At 32.0% G+C, this 15662-nt stretch overlaps 2 protein-coding genes and 1 non-coding gene across 4 annotated transcripts; 2 read left to right on the top strand and 1 right to left on the bottom strand.

The window, feature by feature from the left end:
* Positions 1 to 5665: 5665 nt before the first annotated feature.
* Positions 5666 to 9989, top strand: LOC105108627 (regulatory protein NPR3-like). The gene is made up of 4 exons (XM_011003007.1): positions 5666 to 7132; positions 7709 to 8462; positions 9101 to 9298; positions 9512 to 9989. The coding sequence occupies exons 1-4, from the start codon at positions 6584 to 6586 to the stop codon at positions 9772 to 9774; spliced, it is 1764 nt and encodes a 587-aa protein (XP_011001309.1). The 5' UTR covers positions 5666 to 6583; the 3' UTR covers positions 9775 to 9989.
* Positions 9990 to 11795: 1806 nt separating this feature from the next.
* LOC105108626 (Mitochondrial transcription termination factor family protein) lies at positions 11796 to 15270 on the bottom strand. Of its 2 annotated transcripts, none has more exons than XM_011003005.1 (2): positions 13153 to 15270; positions 11796 to 12469 (listed from the first exon to the last, which is right to left on the bottom strand). In XM_011003005.1, exon 1 carries the CDS (start codon positions 14930 to 14932, stop codon positions 13154 to 13156), a length of 1779 nt encoding a protein of 592 aa, XP_011001307.1. In that variant the 5' UTR covers positions 14933 to 15270; the 3' UTR covers positions 11796 to 12469; position 13153. The 2 variants fall into 2 exon arrangements, with proteins under 2 accessions (XP_011001307.1, XP_011001308.1); XM_011003006.1 differs by having other exon boundaries at positions 11796 to 12350.
* Positions 15271 to 15590: 320 nt separating this feature from the next.
* TRNAD-GUC (transfer RNA aspartic acid (anticodon GUC)) lies at positions 15591 to 15662 on the top strand. The gene has a single exon. It is a non-coding gene; the product is annotated as a tRNA-Asp (tRNA).

Genomic DNA, 15662 nt, shown 5'->3' with positions numbered 1-15662 from the left:
CAGAGAAGAGATGGAGACAAAAAAAATATATAGAGGGAATATATATATATATATATATGTTTATGTAATTTTTATTTTAAAAGTACAAGAATTATATATATATATATATATATATATATATATATATATATATATGTTTATGTAATTTTTATTTTAAAAGTACAAGAATTAATTACAAAATTATTTCAAAAATGAATTTATTTTATATTGTTGTCACTAACAGACATAACCTTAACGATAATCATAGTAATTTGATTAGCAACTCAAACAACTGTTCTATGCAAAGTTGAGAAAGACATTTTTCAAGTGGATTTGATATTTAAGGTTTTGAAGCTGACTACATTGGTTTTAGGTCATCCCAGAGAGAGAGAGAGAGAGAGAGAGAGAGCACTAGCGAGACTTTCGAAAGAAATGGGTTGATTTCACATTCAAAGATGGTGATATATTAGAGCAGAAGAAGGCAAACGTTAGGTCTTATATGGAAGAAAAGGATGGTGGTGCGATATTGACCCATCAACTTTTTCTTCGAAAAGAAATGCTTTCAGAGGTCGTTGGATATTATCGATGATAAAATATGGGTCCATGTTGATTTCTAGTTGCAACTTGTTTATTTAGGCTATTTGTGGATTATATAATCCTTAAAACTTTGGTCGGAATGGTAATATAATTGCTATTATTCTCCATCGTCCATGTTGGAAGGTTAGACTTTATACTTGATAAAAAGGAAACTATTTTCATAGCATGGCCTAAGAATAACTCATTAAAACAATAAAATAAAATTTTATGCTATTATTTGTATGATAATTCAGTGTATACATTGATAAAAATTAAATAATCTTACTGTAAAAAGTAGATAAAAAAAAGAAGACAACATAGGTATTAAATCTGACCTAGTTAAGTGATAAATCTAGTAATTTATCAACTCAAAAATAATTTAAATTAAATCATGTTAAGGTACGATGAATTCACAACCCAATAAAAATCTAACCTGATTTAAAAAATTAAAATAATATTAAACCTTGATTGACGTGAATGTTTCAAAAGTTTGAGTGATGGCATACATTGAAGAATTTCACAAGAGGAGGCAAAGACAAAGGGGAGAAAGAGATGTTCTTCGTGGTAGATAGTATTAATGCGGCTCTTTAACGTGTGATGGCCTTTCATTTTCTCTGGCCTCGATATTCCTCGATGCCATTCTTTTCTTTCTTGTCTTTTAATTTCCTTACTCATTTTATTTTTCTTATCTACATTTGACTTAAATAAAACCACTCTCCATAAAGTTAATTATATTCTTCGGGCTCTGCGTTTCTTGTAAAGCCACCACTTAATTAAATTTATATAATTAATAAAAAATAAAAATAAATAGAGTTATCAATATAATTAGTAGAACTGTTAGTATAATTGATGGAGTATAACTGAAGATAAGTTATTAGTATAATTTATGGGTATTTATGAGATACTCACGAGCGAGTAAGTATGGTGTTTTTTTGAAGAGATTCTTAGTTTTTTTTTTATTATTTGAGAGATATTGTAATTCTCACATTACTTAGTAAAATCATTATATATTTGCTCGTAAACGTAATCTAATTGGGTAAATCATATAAATTCTTGTGTGTCTCATTTCTTATTTTATTATATTCCTTGTTTTTTTTATCTTATGGGGTCTGTATCATAGTTTTTTTACCATGTTTGACTATTTTTTTATTTAACAAAAAATTATAAAGAATTATTTTGTATTTTTATTAAATATATTTAGTACATGTTTTATATTGTAATGCATACTATTTTTCACATTAATATATTAAAATCATTGAAAAATATTAAAAAATAATTTTATTATTTTTTAAAACAAATACACTCTTAGAAACATAAATAGTCGCTCAAACGACTTCTTTTTTAGCTGTTAAAGTTTTAATGTTAAATAAAATTTAAAAATATAAAAAAATTATTTCTTCCATTATAATACCAATACCCTATTTAAGATAAATATTTCATGAATTAGAAGCACCAAACCCATTGCCTCCAGTGATTGAATCCTTGTTTAATCTGACATCATTCCCCTCGTTGTCATGAGCCTCGTCCACGGAGGGAAGGTGGTATCTTGACCTATGTCATCAACCATCCTTTTCCAGCTAGTTCTGTGGCTCAGTTACATGCACCTAGAAATGAATCTGCTACCTATCGATCTTTCGAAGAAGATTAGGGTTTTTTCTTTGTCAGTCCTCAATGGGAGGAAGAACAATATGTGTTAGCTTCATGTTTCATTCATCCTATTTTACTCATAAACTTAATTTTTTATTATTCTGAAATAAAAGAGATAAAAAAAAAAAAAATGTTTCAATGTTCTTCTTGTTTTCAAATGTATTTATTTTAAGATTTTATCTTTTGGCTCTTTAATTAAAATAAACAACAAAAACGGGGAAGGAAAAATCCAATCCCCGAGTGTCACCCAATTCCCAATTGAATCCCCAAATAAAAGAAATCTCAATTGAGTCCTCCATAAACTAAACATTACTCAATTAGCCCTTAGCATTGAAGTTTTTGCCTTCAAAATATTAAGAAAAAAAGGACCTATTCTTCTCAAATAAACATATTTTCCATTAATTTTAAAAGTGGAGATTTTCAGAGATGTTCGAATGGATTCAATTAAAAATTTATTTTGTTGGTGTACTCAATTGAGAATCGCACTATATCTACCAGAAAACATGTTCTTTGCCCTAAAGAAACATCTACTGCCATTAAAACAAAAAAAATGGTCGCATTTCAAAGCTTTAGGAGGTTTTTAATATGAAAAGCATTCTTGTCGAGAAATAAAAATAAAAATGAAGGAAATATATGGTAAGATTTTATGTCTAGGAACAGGCGGTCGAGAATAGGCCCATGGTTAATTTTTGAGACAGCCCATGTATTTCTATAGTCTTCATTTGCCAACATGGGTATTCCTTGATTCTGGTGGACATTTATTAGAGTTGACTCCTTTGGGAATGTTTTGGTCGGTTAACTGAATTTGGGGTTCCAGTGATTATCATTTTTATCATGTTTATTAAAGAATACTATTTAACTATTTAATGTGATTTTTTTTTTGGTTTTGTTCTGTTCGTATTAAAAAAAATTATATTTTTGAAAAAAAAATTAAAACTTTATTGAAATAGTTTTAAATTGATCAATTTCAGTTATTTTGAAAAAAACTCGGTTCAAATCGGTTTGACTCGATTTTTTCCTATGGCTCTATTTTTTTCTGGTTTTTTTAATTTGGGTTCGGTTTGGTTTGACTTTTCTAATTTTAGACTTATAAAACTAAAATCGAACCAAACCAGTTGGATTTTTTTAAAATTCTAATCTGTTTAATTGATTTTTTTACGGTTAAGTTTTTTCAATTATTTTTTTTGTTTTTTAAATTTAATTAATTTTTTGATTTTTTTCTCACCCATAACACTTCTAATTGAAAAATGTTTTTTGTAACAATTTATTTATTATTTTTTAAAACTAATTTTTTATGAGTGTTATTGGATCATTTTTATATTATGATAATAAAAATAAATTTTATAAAAAATATTATTTCAATATATTTATAAATAAAAAATATTTTAAATAATAATAATAATAATTATTATTATTATTATTATGTCAAATGACCTTGCTTAACTCAACTCATAGCTTGTATTATAGTATGTCAAATGACCTCGCTTAACTCAACTCATAGCTTGTATTATAGGTTTTTTAAAGTCAATTTAAAATGTTATTGTTTTCATTTCTTAAACAAAACAATATTGTTTCAAATAATTTTTTTATAAAAAATTTAAAAAATCATTTTAAATAATTTTTTAAAAAATTATAAAATTAACCTGATAAAGTCTCAATTAAATCTGATTAGATTTTCAAATAAGATTAACCTTGGAAACAATTTAAAATGAAACCTTACTCAATTCAAGTTATGGGTTAATAAATTACCTATTAATCCGGTTTAATAGCCATGGTAATTATTTGCAAAACCTTGAGATTAAATAGGTTTTAGTCTGTAAATTTTAGAATTTATATAATACTCTTTTGTAAATAACGCCGTGTTTTTCTTTTAGAATTGCTCTGTACGATAGTATAAGCGTTCACATCATAGCACTATTCAAGAATTAAAACACTGTAAATTTACAGGTAAAATAATTTAAGATTTAATTCTGAGAAAAATTCATGATTATGAAAGTTGTTTATATATATATATATATATTATTTTTTGCCTTTTTGTTGGCTCTTGAAGAATTGAAAAGTTTTCCACAATTCTTATCCTTGCCAATAGGCAATAGGGACAATTTTGGATAGCCACGAGAGTATCAAAGAAGAGATACCGTATTTGTATCATAATAACGATACATTTTGGTATTATAATTAGCATGATGTATTTCTTTTTTAAATATTATTTGGTTTTATAATAATTTCTGTTTTTTATCCGATCACAAAGAAAAAAATGTATAATTTTTAATTTTTACACTAGTCTCCACCTCCACGTGTAATTTTATTTCAAATATTGATTTTATAAGAGTTAAGATAATATATTTATTTATTTCATATGCAAAAATTCATCTTTCATATTTTTTATTTTTTATATTTATTTTTTAAAATGTATTTTCTTAACTATGAAAATTATTTTTTTAAAATGTATTTTCTTAACTATGAAAGTTACAGCAATATCAATCACATATTTAGCATGTATTTAGTATTGTGGTGCAATATATTTTTTAAAAATACTTTTTTATTTAAAAATTTATTAAAATATATTTTTATTTTTTATAACAACACATTAAAATCATCAAAAAATATTAAAAAAATATTAATTTAATTATTTTTTAAAATCAAATCATCTTTTAAAAACATTTAAAATAAGAAGCTACAATACTCTCTCTCAAACAGTTTCTTCTTTTTAGCAGTTAGACTTTTAATCTTAAATAAAATAAAAAAATAAAAAAAATATTTCTTCAATTATAATATTGATAGCCTATTTAAGATAGATTTAATTTTAATATTTCATGAATTAGATGCACCCAACCCATTACCTACAATGATTGAATCCTTGTTTAATCATAGTGACATCATCTCCCATGTTGTCATGGGCCTCATGGCCATATACATGACTAGATGTCTATGACTAGACAGGGTTACCTTTTTTTTATTTTTAATAGCAACTACAAACAATTTTCAACACAAAAACATTGATTGAACCATAATTAATTCAATAATTCTCCATTCAATCCAATTTTGAGGCATGAACGCTCTAATATAATATGCAACAATGATATGCAACTAATTTAGAGATCAAATCAGCTGTCATAATCACAAATTTTTTCCACAAACATGAACAATTTATTTTATTTAAAAAAAATTGTTTGGGACAACAGTAAAAGTAATTTTTCAAAATATTTTTTTATTTATAAATATAAAAAAATTATTTTTAACCTAAGATATCAAAATAATAATAAAAAAATAAATTTTGCGAAACACCGGTGCTCCAATAAATTATTAATTATCTACAATGCAAAGACTTTTCATGGTCTTGCCGTATTGAGATGGCTCCAAATGTCTAACAAAGGTGACGCCATTGACTATGTCAGGAACCCACAGCTCTAAATGATGACGACTCATCAACCGTCACTAAAACGACTTCACATTTCATTAGTCACAGTGTTTTATTTCTCCAAAAAAATAACAAACACGGCACTTTCTCTCTCTAAAATCTCTGCTTACTCTCTCTTGCAAAACAGTAACTTTGATAGCGAAAAATGAAGTTTCGGTTGTTATTACAGCACATTAGCCACGTGCCCATGATTTTCTTTTAACGCTTACCCCTTTTGTTATCTAGTTTTCAGTTTCTTGAATTCACAAAAACACTGCCTTAGTGGTTAGTTGGTGTTTGTTTTGCTTCTGGGTTTGGTTTCTTGTTTTGATTTGTTTCAAGTTCGTAGCTTTTCTGGGTTCTAAATCTCCTGTGTTTTTATGATTAAGAATATTTGATAGATCTGGTAAGAATTTTAAGTTTTTTTTTTTTGCTGTTTCCGTTTCTGGGTTGTTGAGATCACTTGACATTTTGTGTTTCTTTAAATTTTGCTGTATTGTATTCACTAAAAAGCATTAGTTTTTGGTTTTATTGTTTATGTATAGTATGTTGACTTGGTGGTCCTGGAAATTCAAGCAAGAAAGTTCTCGGTTATGTCATGTTAGTGATTTTGAAGATGAAGTAATGTTTTTGACTTCTTTTTAGGTGAAATTTGATTATAAAGTTTTTGTTTTTGTACACTATGATTTTAAATTTGTTTTAGGTGTATAATTATTCTGGTAATACCCTTTTTGTATTCAGCAATATTAGTTTTGGTTTATGCTCTTCTTCTTTTTTGCTTTCTAAGTGTCCCTTATGCTAAGTTCTTCCTTTTGTATTTCTTGTAAGTTTAGGGTTAGGATATTAGTAATCAATAGCATCATAAGCTGACTAGTAAGATAGTATATATTAGTTATTTTCTAATGGTATGATTCAGTAGAGAAACTATGGATCATAGGTTTAATATCAATAATTTATAGTTGTGAGTTCTCAAGTGGATTAATGGCTAATTTCTCTGAGCTATCATCATCTTTGAGTTTTACCTCATCTTCTCATATGTCAAATGGCTCAATTAGTCACAATATATCCAACTCCTCGGTTGCCGAGGCAGGAACTAGTCTTGAGGTGATTAGTTTAAACAAGCTGAGCTCCAGTTTGGAGCAGCTATTGATTGAGTCTACTTGTGAATATAGTGATGCTGATATTGTTGTTGAGGGTATCGCTGTTGGTGTTCATCGATGTATTTTAGCTTCTAGGAGCAAGTTTTTCCATGAGTTGTTTAGGAGAGAAAAGGGGTCTCTGGAGAAGGATGGAAAACCAAAGTATTGCATGAGTGAGTTGTTACCTTATGGAAATGTTGGATATGAAGCCTTCCTAATTTTCTTGAGCTATTTGTACACTGGAAAACTCAAGCCATCTCCAATGGAAGTCTCAACATGTGTTGATAATGTATGCGCTCATGATGCGTGTAGACCTGCGATTACTTTTGCAGTGGAATTGATGTATGCATCATCCATATTTCAAGTTCCAGAGCTGGTTTCACTTTTCCAGGTTAGTTTGTTTTACTGTAGTGTGATACAGGTTTTTCAATTCATTATGTATGATGTTTGCATGCTTGATGAGGTGTGATGGCGCCTTCTAGGCCTTTCTGATTCTGTAATTTGCTTATAGTTTGATTCTTGTGGTGGAATTGAATTTGCCATGACAGTTGTGTGGTATTTGTCTACCCTAGCTAATCTTTTGCTAATAAAGTCAATAAACCTTGAGAATTGGCGATCGAACCTGTTTTGCCACCTTCACCCAAGGTGTGAATATTTCAAATGATTCGTTTCAAGCAGTGCATGCATGATCTGATATATTAATTCATTTAATTTCTATGCTGGACTGTGGATGTCAATGCTCAAGCCTAATGAATAACTTGGGAATGGTTGTTTTTCTCTACTATTTTGTTGGATTCTGGCAGTCAGTAACTATATAATGCCATTTTATTAGCTGAGAAAATTATCAAGAATAACTTGCCAAGAAAAATTAGGTTTTGGGCCCTTCTATTCATAACCCAAACTGTCCTTTGGGATCTATAAAAAGCAGGAGAAAATTATAGTGATCCAAATCGTCATTTTTTTTCAGAGACGCCTTCTTAACTTTGTTCGGAAAGCTCTTGCGGAGGATGTGATCCCAATCCTTGTGGTTGCCTTCCATTGTCAATCAAGTCAGCTTATTGCACAATGTGTTGATAGAATAGCAGTGTCTAATCTTGAGAACATCTCTATAGAGAAAGAGCTTCCCCATGAAGTCGCAGACAAAATTAAACAGCTCCGCCGCAAACCTATTTCTGATGATGAAAACAACACAGAGGCTGGGGATCACCTACGTGAAAAGAGAATCAAGAGGATACACATGGCATTAGACTCAGATGATGTTGAACTTGTGAAACTTCTCCTGACTGAGTCTGATATATCCTTAGATGACGCTAATGCTCTCCATTATTGTGCATCATACTGTGATCTCAAGGTTATGTCTGAGGTGCTTAGCCTTGGTCTTGCCAATGTCAATCTTAGAAACTCACGTGGTTACACAGTTCTTCACATTGCTGCAATGCGGAAAGAGCCATCATTGATAGTTTCGTTGCTGGCCAAAGGAGCATCTGCTTTGGACTTGACATCAGATGGGCAAAGTGCTGTTAGTCTCTGCCGGAGGTTGACAAGGCCAAAAGACTATCATGCTAAAACAGAGCAAGGGCAGGAAGCAAACAAAGACAGGTTATGCATTGATATTTTAGAGAGGGAAATGAGAAGGAATCCACTGGGTGGGAGTGCTTCCATCACTTCCCATACAATGGTTGATGATCTGCACATGAAGCTGTTATACCTGGAGAACAGAGGTATATTATCCTTCACATGATAATTTTGGATTCAACTCCCTTGTATTTTTGCTAAAGCCAGTATGCAGTTCAAATGCATGCTCAATGGGACTGGATTATGCTTTTGGATCGCATTGAATTTAAAATTGACTTCTTATTTCTTGGGTTAATCTTCAAAATTATGTTCCAGAATACAGTTAACTTGCCTGGTTCCCACAAATTTCAAGATTAATATGCCAAAAGCTGAAGTTTTTGGTTATTTTCTAGAAATCTCTTTCTTGCTCATAAAGAGAAGTGCGGGAATGATGTTTTCAATACTCTGTCGAGATACCTAGATATCATCATCACTGACCTTCTTGCTGCTTTATTTGAGCTTTAAGTTCCTTCGTTTGGGTTCTGGGTCCTGCTAATTGTTCTGCTGCTATTGTTCAAATTGGAGATTTTATGTTCTATCTATTTTTAGTTTCCTGATCTACCAAGCAGGCTTGATGAAAATAGACATTTTCTCATTACTATTTCACGCTTACAGAGGTGGAGACATCCTATTTATATATGGTTTTAGCGCCTAATGTTCAATTATGATCCTGATATATTCAAACGGGTCCTCTATCATGACTTATAATCAAATGTATGATCAAGTGTTGTGGTGTACATCACAGTGGCATTTGCACGATTATTCTTCCCTACTGAAGCAAAGCTAGCAATGGACATTGCACATGCTGCAACAACATCAGAATTTGCTGGTCTTGCTGCATCAAATGGTTCTAGCGGGAATTTGAGGGAGGTTGACCTGAATGAGACGCCAATAATGCAGAACAAAAGACTTCGTTCTAGGATGGAAGCCCTGTCAAAAACAGGTACTTGCCAGCTTTAAATCCTTTTGTTTGAAAATCAATCTCAGGACATGTTGTAACATATTATCACAGAAGTCCTAAAATTTTGAAGCTAACTGAAACTATTGAATCCCTAGGAAGTCCTCGCAATTAAGCAAACATCACATATGGTCTAGAAAGTATGAACTATACAGTCTTTGCAACTATTCTCATATAAATTGTTTGTCATGATGACAGTGGAAATGGGCCGACGATACTTCCCTAATTGCTCTGAAGTGCTTGATAAGTTCATGGAGGATGACCTCCCTGATTTGTTTTTCCTTGAAAAGGGCACTCCAGATGAACAAAGAATCAAGAGGACACGTTTCATGGAACTTAAAGAGGATGTTCAGAAGGCATTTAACAAGGACAAGGCTGTGATTAACCGCTCTGTTTTGTCTTCCTCGTCATCCTCATCTTCTCTAAAAGATGGTGTTGGTAACAAGCTCAGGAAACTATGAGGGCATGCCACTTTGTCTCTGATTTAAGCTTTAATATTAGTTAAAGATTTTGATAAGCTTCTCTGTACAATTTTAACCGAAGAGCGAACTATCTCTGTAAGCTCATATGCCTGTATTATTAAGCCTTCTAAAGCTTTTATTTCGAAAGCTCATATAAATTTTCTGCAGTTACTGCAAAAAACAAGAATTATAGAAATTTGCGACTGATTTATTTAGATTTGAAAAATCTGATCACCGGTTCTGGTGTATTGCCAAGTCTTTTCCTTGCCTGCTCTAAGATGGATTACCGCCGAAATTAATACTTCAGTTTGAATACACGATTGCTTCATCATTTCCTTTTCAACCATGTTGTTCTACCACAGGCCTGTCATTGGTTTGCCTATACAGTCATTAAAAGCAGTAAAGATTCCAAAACCTTGGCCCTTCAATAATAATACAGCACTGAATGCTTGTTTAGAATCCATATATTCCATTGAATTGAAAATATTCTATTTCTGAGTAAATAACTTTCCTGGAAAGTAGGATGCCACTAACTCTAGAGTGAAGCAAGAATCTTGTACTAATGCAGTCATAGCAAGATAAGAAGAGGAATCAGGCATTGACTGGTTACTGCAATTTCTCCTCCTACAAAAGGAGCTGCTTTATTCCCTTGTCTTTTTTACCTTTCTTTGAAGGGGACAGGGTTTGTGCTAGAAAATTAGGTATAGCTGCAAATCATTTTCCTTTTACATCATGAGAACGTGTCTTGGGTCTGTGCCATGTGTTTTTTTTTTCCTTTACATTTAACCAATGACTTGTAAAACTGAAACCGAGTTTTTTTTTTGTTGTAGAAGTGTGAATAAAGTGTCTTGTTTAAAACGAACTTTTGCTCATCAACTATCAACTCCGTCCCTTGTCTTGGGAAAATAAACTGTAAATGTTGAGTTCTGCAATGGGGGAGTTGTGTCCACAGATTCATACCATTCATAGAGAATTACCATCATGTTGCTATCAGAGATGGCAATGTTATCTGAATTTGATAGGTAATCATTCAGTCTGATTTGAATGGAAACCTGTAGTGGACTTATGTCCACACATGGATAGATTACATTTAGGCATGACATGATTTTTTTAAAAAAAAAGAAAAAAGGAAGAAGAAAATGGTATTTTTTATAGTAAATTTTAAATAAAAAGGAATTCTTCTTCTTCTTTTTTAATTAGGTCACCATTGATAACATCAGTGCACGTAAACCTGTCAATAATATAATGAAATGGTTGATTTAAGTGTATTTTTATAATCTTTTAGTCCATTTATTTGGAAAAAACTATTAAAAAAAAAGAAAAAAGGAAGAAGAAAATGGTATTTTTTATAGTAAATTTTAAATAAAAAGGAATTCTTCTTCTTCTTTTTTAATTAGGTCACCATTGATAACATCAGTGCACGTAAACCTGTCAATAATATAATGAAATGGTTGATTTAAGTGTATTTTTATAATCTTTTAGTCCATTTATTTGGAAAAAACTAACATCTTCATAAAATATTAGAAAATAATGAAACTAACTAACACATATTATTGTATGGAATGTAAAATATTGGCACTCTCTTTTAAATTAACGATGAAATTGTTTATATAATTATATTAGATTATATCATGACAAATCATATTTGACATGTAACAAGTAATTCTGTACAAAATTTCAAATTTATTATTATATAATTAACAATTATATATAAATGAAATACCGTGCTCCCTTTATTTTCTTATCTTGGAAGCTAGGAAATGCAAAGATTCTTTGATTTGGTGAAAGAAAACTTACAGTTCAAGGCTGCAAAAATTAACTATAGCTTGGGGTTCAAGACTATAAAAATTAATTATAAATCATTTTTTCTTGAAATAATTGCTTCATAAATTTACCCTAAGTTTTAGATTTTTTTCTACAATCATTGCATTATTTATAATAAACTTAAATTATAGGAAAAAAATGATGCATGGGTGCCTATCTGGTTGACCTATAGAATATGAGGAGGAGATAGTGCTCGATGGAGAAAATAGAAGAATATGATTTAACATTGCATTTGTACATTAAATATGGATAGGGCTCGCACACCCAGGTTACACCGCCAAGATGGAACTGACACAGCCACATGCAATGATACAGTTGCATATTGTCTGGAGCACTCTACTATGATGTGTAGTCAAAACCTTATAACGTATAGATACCCTTATCCTTGATTCACTCCCTGGTATTTGTCAGCTAAAGCTTTCAACATGGACGGCTGCTTCAAAGATGGAGGATGGATATTGGGGATGGTACTTCCGTAATTCCAACCCAAACTAACGGGAAAGTCTAAAATTACATCTATAAATGGATGAGGGAATGGGGATCACAATTCTTACAATTTTTCCAGAAAAGGAAAATGATGAAGAAATTTTTGGTTGCAGTGTTGATCACGAGCATGATCGTTTCTCATTTCGATGGTGTGGTGTCTGACGCTTTTGATTGCTAAGACGGATGTATCACTGGGTGCATTCAACCAAACACGAGACTTGTGCACAGCGGAGAGATCAGATGCAGGATAACATGTGATCCAGATTCTGCAATGGAGAGTCACATAGGTTAAGAACTTGAAGTCTCATACAAATGATAGCTGCAATCTATTTGTGGAATAATTTGTAGCCTTGAATGCTTTCATGCCTTTTGTTCTTCTTGTCATCTGTTATTTTGGCACAAATCTTGTCAAGCAGAGATTGATGAAAAGAAAATACTTAATAAAGAATAAATCCCAGGCTTCGGTCATGGTCCTTTTGTTTGTGATAGATGACAATTGGAAAATCACTACTGAAACTTCAGTTATTGCAAGAAAATCTGTAGCTATTTGTTTTTCTGCCTTGCAACTAGATGATCATCATTTCCCAGATGGAAAATGCAAATTTATCTTTCAAGCTATAAGACATCAGTAAAGTGCCTAGCGTTGTGGAGAACAAGCAATTAAAAGGAAAATAAAGTTGGAAACAAACATGAAGTGGAAGAGAAAAGAACTCATATTGTAATTATCTGGAATGAAGAAATTCCTCAGAATCCTAAAACATTAAAACAACAAATAACCTCCATAAATTAATGAATTTTTCAAAAAAGAGACATTTTGATTAGCAGGTAAACTCGGGTTGGCCACACATGCAAACACAGATGATATGCTGCAAGACAAATTGAAATACACCAAGAACCATCTTATTGTGAGCTACGGAGAACATGAGATGGATGATTTATAAGAAAATTATTAAAAAGTATGGCAAACAGAAAGATGTTCAGCAATTAGATCGGTAGTAATGAATGGCTGGCATCACTTTGACTAAACAATAAAAATAAACTGTACACAAACTTAAAAGTTGAACTAGCCTTAGCTTGAGGCTGACATGTTCCTTAAACTTTCCCACATTGCTGGTCCTTCAGGATGGACATCTACAAAATATTTTATGAATCGTGCATCTGAACATGCAAGGATAGTGCTCAAGGACAATTTGGGTTTCGCTGCACCTTTTTCCTTCAGCCAAATATACATTCTAAATCTAAGATTAATCCTGTCCATGTCGTAGCATAAATATGATGGGAATGCCACCAGTGAGTTGACCGAGCAGCCTAATCTTGTCAGGCAATCAATCTTCTTTTCAATTACATCTTTGGTCTGGTTTAGCACCATGGGAGCTTGTTTGATGAAGCTGGAGACAACATTGTAGTCCAAACCAGCTTGTACCAGGCAATCAAACCTCTCTTGTAATTGATCTCCTCTACCTCGAAACATTTTTAGAGCTCTTGCCATCTCATCTGAGTTCTCAACATACCCCAATCTCAACAAGAATGCTGTTTTCTCCAATTTGTTAGTAGGACCCCGGGAGGATAACATTTTGCTGCTTTCAACTTCTGATTTAGAATCCAAATGGAACAGCTCCAGTGGGTTTTCCATGAGGATTTGGCATAAACTATCTTTCTTATCTTTGAATTGTCTACGAAGAGTTACAGGTCCTTTTAAAGTAGCAGAGCACAGAAGTTCCATTTGTGTAGATATGATGTTCGCAATGTCTTCTACTCCCATTCCAATTCCCAACATGATATGAATTCCCCGCAAAAGATTCTTCGCACGCTTGGCTGACAAGATTTGTGGATATTGTGTGAACAATGAATAAATCTCATTCACCTTGAGGCCCAACTTGAGTAACCGACCAAACAACAAATAAACTTTCTTCCCAGAACCTTCAAACACTAACACAGGATTTGTTTTCAACAGATTACGGAACTGCTCCTCACTATAACCTACTTTGTCAAGAAAATATATTGTGTCGATCAGTCTTTTCCAATCATAAGAATCTTTAGCAGACAAGTACCCTCCAATCAAATCATTCTTTATTCCTGCTCTATTTAATCTCCCAAGAACATTAACAAACTCTCTATCAACACCACCAATAAGGAGAGATGGGCAACAACTAACAAGCTTAACAACAGTGGTTTTGCTTAGACCCAAGTTTTCATAAGCCATAAGTTTCAATTTCAACACCCCATAATTATATCCGAAAATCTCTCTTGCTTCCTTGTACATCCTACCAATCTTACTACGGGGAATTCCATAATTACACAAAACATGAAAGTTCTCAAGCAACATATCATTATCACCAAGATACATCAAATGCGGTGGAAGAACCGAAGGAACCTCAGACGGCCTCAAACCTAAACTCTCAAAGAACGGCTCAAACTCATTAATTGGATTATACCTAAGAAATTTATTCAACAACCGCACAACGTCTTTATCATTATCAATCTTGGTGAGTAAATTTTCAATAAAATGAGGTGAATTCTTGCTAATATGCTCTGCATCATTGAAATCAAAGTTCCTAGTGCAATGCAAGTAATCAAAAAGAACACGTTGAGCATCAGTTCTCGCAACCCGTGAGACACGAGTACTATGAAGAGTAACAGGGGATTGAACTGGCCCAGAATGTGAAACTTTTGCATTCTGGGACGATCTGGAACTGCAAAAGCATTGAACTTTAAGGGAACTGAGAAAAGGGTTTTGCTTTTTATAGGAAATTTCAATGTCAACAGGAGAGAATACAAGAGATTTATTGACTTGAGCTATCATTTCAGAGAACTTAGACACCCCTTTATTGATTATAGTCAATATCATGGCAAGGATGTAAAACAAGGAGGCAAAGAGAGTAAAAGGGGAGATTAAAACCAACAAGAGATTGGATCTTTTTGAGGAATTGTGAAGTGGGTAGAGCACAAATTTGCACAAATCAAATTGAAGACAGAAACCATGAAAATCAGTAAAAAGCTTGAGTTTTGGGGTTGCTTACCTTTGGAAATTGATTGTTTTATATCCACTATTCTCAACCAGAATATGAATTCCTTGGCTCACGAAAAGAAATGAGATGAGAAAATTATTACTCCGTCAGACTTAAAACCCTAGGAGGAGAAGGGTTTTGGCTGTGGGTTTCCTGTTCATAGCCTTCTTTTTCTTTCTTTGTGCGCTTTCTAGTCCTTGAAGTATTGGAAATTATTTAATTTCATCAGTCTACAATTTACAAGGTGTTGGTTAACTAAGTTCCTCCTTTTAAGGATTCTGTATAATAATTTTAACCCTCCATCCACCATCTTCTCTAAAAATCTTCTCTTTTTTTTTCACCAATTTCTTTTATTTGAGGAAAAATAAATTTCAAAATAAAAAATAATCAGTACTTAAAACTAAAAATATTTATTGTTATAGATAATTTAGTTAATGAAGTCTTATTCTTGTGAAGATATAGTTAATTATTTTACTTTTAGGGGATCATTTCAACAAAGTCGTTGTAGTATAGTGGTAAGTATTCCCGCCTGTCACGCGGGTGACCCGGGTTCGATCCCCGGCAACGGCG

This window comes from Populus euphratica, unplaced genomic scaffold, assembly GCF_000495115.2.
Source record: "Populus euphratica unplaced genomic scaffold, PopEup_1.0 scaffold195.1, whole genome shotgun sequence".
NCBI lineage: Eukaryota > Viridiplantae > Streptophyta > Magnoliopsida > Malpighiales > Salicaceae > Populus > Populus euphratica.
The sequence above is the reverse complement of the archived record's forward strand: the minus strand, read 5'-3'. Positions and strand labels throughout refer to the sequence as shown.

Coding starts and splice junctions, on each gene's coding strand:
- LOC105108627 (XM_011003007.1), top strand. CDS start 6,584: ATGGCTAATTTCTCTGAGCTATCATCATCTTTGAGTTTTACCTCATCT. Junction 8,463..9,100: donor GTTATACCTGGAGAACAGAG/GTATATTATCCT, acceptor TGTACATCACAG/TGGCATTTGCACGATTATTC. Junction 9,299..9,511: donor GGAAGCCCTGTCAAAAACAG/GTACTTGCCAGC, acceptor TCATGATGACAG/TGGAAATGGGCCGACGATAC.
- LOC105108626 (XM_011003005.1), bottom strand. CDS start 14,932: ATGATATTGACTATAATCAATAAAGGGGTGTCTAAGTTCTCTGAAATG.